Here is a 6155-nt window from a genome sequence, read left to right on the forward strand (position 1 = left end):
GGATTCGACGCCGCCCAGCACACCCACGTGACCCCCTCGCCCCGCTCCTCCATCCCCTCCGACCAGATCTGACTCGCACGTCCTCCAGCAACCACGCGTGACCCTCCCCTGCGGCTAGGGTTTCGGCCACCACATCGCCGGCGTGGCTCCGGTGTTGCTCCGGTGACTCAGGTGAGTCTCTTCACCCCTCCTCGTCACATCCATCCCTCTCTTTCTCACCGCGTCGCGCCGCGTCTCCTCTCCCTCACAGATCCATCATGTCGGGAAGCCATGGACGGGAAGGACGCCATGGACGGGAAGGACGCCGTGGAGGACGCAGCTCCACCACTGCCCAATGCCATCCAGGTCCGCCCCTTCTCCTCTCCTCCCCTCTTGGATTTCTTCTTCCTGCCTTGCACCCGTCCACTCAAGTTCTAAATCAAACAAGAAAAATTATCAATCTTGTTTTTGCTGCATATGCAATAATGGTTGAGGAGGACTCAGTTGTTCACTTCTATAATTGTGCCATAAATCGGTTTACTCTGCTTGAGGGCTGCCGTGGTTAGCTCTATTTGATAGGGTCCTTACTACATATGCTGCAGGGATTTAACTTGACTTGTTAATAATGAGTGTCAATCAATCAAACACAAGGAAATTATAAATGTTTACTATTTCCTATAGTGATCGTTGTGTTGTGTATAGGTAAAACTTGTGTTGTCCTTATCTACTTCGGAGGCATCATCATGTGTTGTCAATTTAGTTTCTGCCATGGTTTTGGTTTGGTCCTGCTTATGCCAAATCGATCATTCATTGCTTCTGAACACTCTACCTTTAATGTTTGCTTCTGTAAAACCGGCCTTTCTTCTATTAAATGGAGTGTTTGCTTGCTATGCGGGAAAAGTAGCTCATTCATCGCTGATTTGGCATGTGCAACCAAAGTGGATGGACCGCATTTAGGTCTGGTCGCCGTGAGGATCCTCTGGCGGTGCTGGATGTGCCGTGGCGCGGTGATGCCCCCGGGTGGCGCCTCCGTGCTGCGGCGCCCCTGGTTGGCGCCTTCGTGCCCGTGCTCTCACTGGCGCCGCCGTTGTGGTGCTCTCTGGCAAGCTCCGGCTTGTTGTGGTGGTGTTGGTTGTGATGCTTGTCACACCATAGTGATGGTGTGGTTGCATCCTACTTCGGCTACAACTCCTTTTGGTGAGCTTCTCCTTGCTCCCCTCCTGATCTCTCTAATGCATAGCTCTTGATCTTGTTGGATGTGAGGCTCTATTAGTTGTGGTTAGCTGCTGTAGATGAGCATCAACTTGTATTGGAGCTCTCAGTGATGGATTCTTGCTGTGTTAGGGTTTTGGTCAGTGACCATCTATGTGTATTTGTGAAGTATATATACTCCTGTACTGCTCTATTCTGTGTAGTTGATCCTGGAGTTGTTACTTTGGTCAGCTACTTTACTCATGAACGGATACTCACTTGTTCTTAGTTATTTTACTTCTAATACTGATATGAACAGATACCACTTGGTTTGGCTATTCCTATTTGTCTCTTTCTAATAGCCTATGAACAGATACTATACTTGGTTTTGGCTATTACTTTCCTAGTTTTCTATTGATAAGACAGATACTACATCTGATTTGGGCAGTGATGCTGGTCTGAGCCACCCTCTCTTAGGCTTAATTTACATGTGACTATCCCTGTGCTGTGATGAACTAGCCCTGGCACTTCCAGGCTGTCTGAGCACATAATCCCTCAAGTAAACCTTGAGGTCTTCTGTAGCTCTCCTTAATAGTTATCTCTTCTAAGCTGCTGGTGGTTGGATGTGTTGGGACTTGGTCTGGTTGGCTGGTTGTGATGTATATCTCCTCCTGGAGCTTTGTTTTTGGTGTTGCACAGTGACATGTACCTATTGTCACTAGACAAAACTGATTGTGGTGATGAAGTCTAATCTTTGGCTTTAATCACTAGTTTTTAGTTGGCTTAATTCCTGGAGCTAGTACTGATAGTGGTCTTTGTGTTGGCATTTAACTTACTGCTAATTGTGGTGGCTTCTTGATTGGGTCCTTGGTTGGTTCTCTTCTTTGGCTCTTTGGTATTGGTTTACTCTATTTGGCTTTCTAATTAAGATCACTTTGAAAATCAGGATCTTAACTAAGATTATCTTGATCTCAAGTACTGGCTCCTACAGCATTGCATTTCACCAAGTGAAATGCTACATTTCTACTCCTAACCCATTCTCTCTTTCTTAGTGTTTTTGTTATGCAGGTTGGAAGAAAAGAAGAAGATCCAGAGAAGATCTTAGTAATAAGATAGTTTTTAGGAAAATAGATATTTAGTTTTAGATCATTCCTTGTAATATTTGTTGGATATGTGTTCATGGATATGTGTTGGATATATATGTGTTCATGACTATATATTGGTAACATGTGTTGGATATGTGTTCATGGATATGAGTTGGATATATATGTGTTCATGAGTATTGGTAATATGTGTTGGATATGCTATATTGGTCATACATATAGTATGTGTTTGATTGTGTTTGATTTTATGTGAAAATGAATTGATATAAGAAGAAACATAATTAATGCCTATTTGGTCTCTTTGCCATCTGCCAACAGATGGCAAAGAGCCTGCAGCCTTTGCCGTCTGCCAGCAGATGGCAAAGAGCCGTGCCCTTTGCCGTCTGCCAGCAGATGGTAAAGAGTCGTGCCCTTTGCCGTCCGCCACTGACGGCAAAGGCCTCTTTGCCGTCCGCTGCAAAAAACAGACGGCAAAGAAGGCCTTTGCCGACCCTGTCTTTGCCGTCGCTGTTTGCCGTCCGCCATGGATGATGGAAAAGTACCAGATTCATGTAATGATAGTAGTATGGAACAAGTTTTACAGATTCCGCAGCTTCCGTAGTTTCCCGATCGCCAGCGAGAGTGTGCGGTCAAGGTCCATATTTTGCAGTTGTCTACGAGCAAGTAGAATCAGGGAGAGAAACCATGTGAAGCCAGTGGACTTGAGCAATTGCATGTGTCTACCACATCACATGATGAGCCTCATAGTGGTGATTAAGATTTTTGGATGGATTTTTTCTAACCAGTCATTAAGCTCGTGCTTGCATTGTCTTGTAAGTTAGTATGTACCATTTTATGGAACAAATCATACTACCAACGTGTTGTTATGTTTGTAATTTGTTTTTTCTTTAATATTTTTCAGAAGCACATATGACGACTCAAGTAGCTTTTAGGGTATTGAGATCATAGAAGTCACTCGTTATATTGGTGCAGATAAGCCCGCCCATTACCAGCAACGCACACATGTAGCATCGTGTGAACTCGCTAGAATACGACAAAAGGAGTCTAGAAGAAAGCATCCAGACCAGACCTTCATATTAATCTTGTGTCCGAACGTATGGGAGTGTAAGGTAGTATTATGGAACTAGTCTTACAGATTCCACAGCTTACGCAGTTTCCCGATCGGCGGCGAGAGTGTGCCATCAAGATCCATGTTTTGTAGTTGGCCACGAACAAGCAGATGCAGGGAGAGAAACCATGTGAAGCCAGTGGACTTGAGCAATCGCATGTGTCTACCACCTCACATGATGAGCCTCATAGTGGTGATTAAGATTTTTGGATGGATTTTTTTCTTACATGTCATTAAGCACGTGCTTGCATTATCTTGTAAGTACGTACGTACTAGTTTATGGAACAAGTCATACTACCATAGTGTTATTGTTTTTGCAATATGTTTTTCCTTTTAAAAAATCGGAAGCATATATGACCACTGAACTAGCTTTTAGGGTATTGAGATCATAGAAGGCACTGATTATATGGGTGAAGAATGTTGGGCTTTGCTAGAGGTACTACTAAACTCTCTAGTAATTTGTTGGTTCTATTGTTATTAAATATGTTGTTATTGCAAAATATATTTTACTCACCATTATTAGTGTTGATTTTAAGGTCTAGTAGAATTTCCTAGAATGTCTATTGATCTTTATTGCGAGATTTTGGTTCTTCTGCTCATGGCTCTTGGTAGGAGGGGGGTAGTGTTTGCGCCTATGGCCCTGTTTGGATACTCTAACTCAGTTAGAGGTTAGAGTTAGATTCATACCCTGAACTAACCCTGAACTAAATCTAAGTAAAGAGGTGTTTGGATGGCAGGGTTAGATGGAGCGCGGATACGGCGAGGCACCTTCACGGGCGGTGCGAGAGGGAGGGAGGGAGAGGACGAGAAGCTTCGAGGAAGTGGGGAGGGATCTACTGCGGGGAGAGCGAGAGAGAAAAGTGTTTATTAGTGGCCCCGAGAAGAACTAACCCAAATAAGCACCTCTTGGATGGGTTAGTTTTTTTGGATGGGTTAGATGCATCTAACCTAAACTAACCCTCCTCTTTGGATCTTTTTGGGTTAGTTGACTCCAAACTAACCCAAACTAACTCTAACTCATGGATCCAAACAGAGCCTATGATGGAGTGAGGGATTATGGTACTTAGGGGGGTGCGTGTCACATGGAGAGAGAACAAGGGCGGAGAGTGTTGGATGGGTCTATATGTATAGCGCGAGCGAGACATGTGTATGCGTGAACCAGGGAGATATAAGGCCAGTTTGGCTTGCGTCGTGAGCATCTTTTGCGTGGCCTGGGGTTGTGGCTGGATTTCATGCACGCTTGTTTGGTTGCTACCCTGTGAAAAAGAAAGCCCGCCTGGGCTGGATTCCCTTGAACTTTAATTAGCCTGGCTGAACTCCAGACACTGCAAGTAGCCTGGCCCAAGCGACCGATTTCGAACGCCTGGCCGTGCCTGGTCGTGCGGCCACAAGGCTAACAGCAACATGGATGGATATTAGCATTAAATAATTGATGCATGAATTGATTGATGGGACGTTGATGCTTTGCCTGGCCCAGGCATGAACCAAATGCTTCAGCACCACACAAGCCTGGCCAGGCAGAAATATTTTTCATCTCACGTCCACACCAGGCACTACCGGTCATCAAGGCATGAGGGTCAGGTAACGAACCGAACTGACCAATAAAGTTTGAGAGAGATTGAGGAGCCCCGATAAGGCTGAGTGGTGCGTCAGATAGCTGAGAGGGGGAAAGAGATATTCCATCCGCTCGATAATGCAGTGCATGTAAACTTTTTACAAGTCAAACTTTGGAAACTTTGATCAGGTTTACGCAAATGTTATTTATATCTACAATACCAAAGATACATCATACAAAACTACATCTCATGGTGAATCTAATGGTATATGTTTGCCGTACTAGATGTAATTGTTTTTCTCCACGTACATGGTCAAACTTTGTGATGTTTAACTTTTCAATAAATCTATATGCTATGGATGGAGGAGAGTGCCTCAGTCGAGACAGATCAAGTGCGTGTGAAGGAGAATGAGTAAGTGTGCAAAAAGAGTATGTGTGTGAAAGAGAAAGTGACAACAAACGATAAATTAGAGAGAGTGTGTGTTTTTTCGTTTCTTATGCGAACATATCACGCATGCATCTCCGAGATGGAAAAGCGAGGCGAGGACATACACGAAGATAGCTAGTGTGTGATTGTTTGCAACGGAGACAGACACCCCTGTAGCACATGTCCAATAGAGGTCTGGCCAACAAGGAAAAAAGGTAGAGAGGGACACATGGATAGCATGGACGCATGGGGAGGGAGAGAGAGTGTGTTTGTGATAGAGAGATCCCCTCGAGATCGTGAGGGGACTATATGGGTGGGAGATCGAGGGAGTGCGTGCGCGATAGAAAGATGCCCCGAGAGAAATCGAGATAGTCCATGCGCATGTTTGTGATGGAGACTAAGATTAGCTAGTCATATACATATAGGGCGGACTGCGTGTGCCTACAATTGAGTGAGAGACCATCATACTTGGCTAGCTGGGCATGTGATTGTGTGTGTGTGTGCGTGTGAGATGGAGAGAGAACGAGGGAGAGAGATAGAGTTTTAGATGGGCCTATCGAGTGCGAGTGAGATATGCATGTGTATGTGTGACCCAGGTGGATGGAGAGTTTGAGAGAGGGGGGAAGAGCTCCGAGATGACATAGTGGTGTGTGAGAGAGTTACGGGCAAAGAGCCAAGGAATTTGTGTGCGTACGATGAGTGCACCCAAGATATCTAGCTTGGACTAGCTAGAGTATCATACATAGTATGCGAGAGAGACCTATAGATGGTGTATATATGAATGCGAACTAG

At 44.9% G+C, this 6155-nt stretch overlaps 1 protein-coding gene across 1 annotated transcript in view; it reads left to right on the plus strand.

Annotated features, from left to right (window-relative positions):
- Nucleotides 1-270: 270 nt before the first annotated feature.
- LOC119350888 overlaps nucleotides 271-6155 on the plus strand; it is a 160512-nt gene continuing 154627 nt past the window's right edge. Inside the window, exon 1 of the mRNA XM_037618509.1 lies at nucleotides 271-345. Coding sequence (XP_037474406.1) covers nucleotides 271-345 — 75 coding nt within the window. The remainder of the gene's footprint in view (nucleotides 346-6155) is intronic.

This window comes from Triticum dicoccoides, chromosome 1B (genome assembly GCF_002162155.2).
Source record: "Triticum dicoccoides isolate Atlit2015 ecotype Zavitan chromosome 1B, WEW_v2.0, whole genome shotgun sequence".
NCBI classification, from domain to species: domain Eukaryota; kingdom Viridiplantae; phylum Streptophyta; class Magnoliopsida; order Poales; family Poaceae; genus Triticum; species Triticum dicoccoides.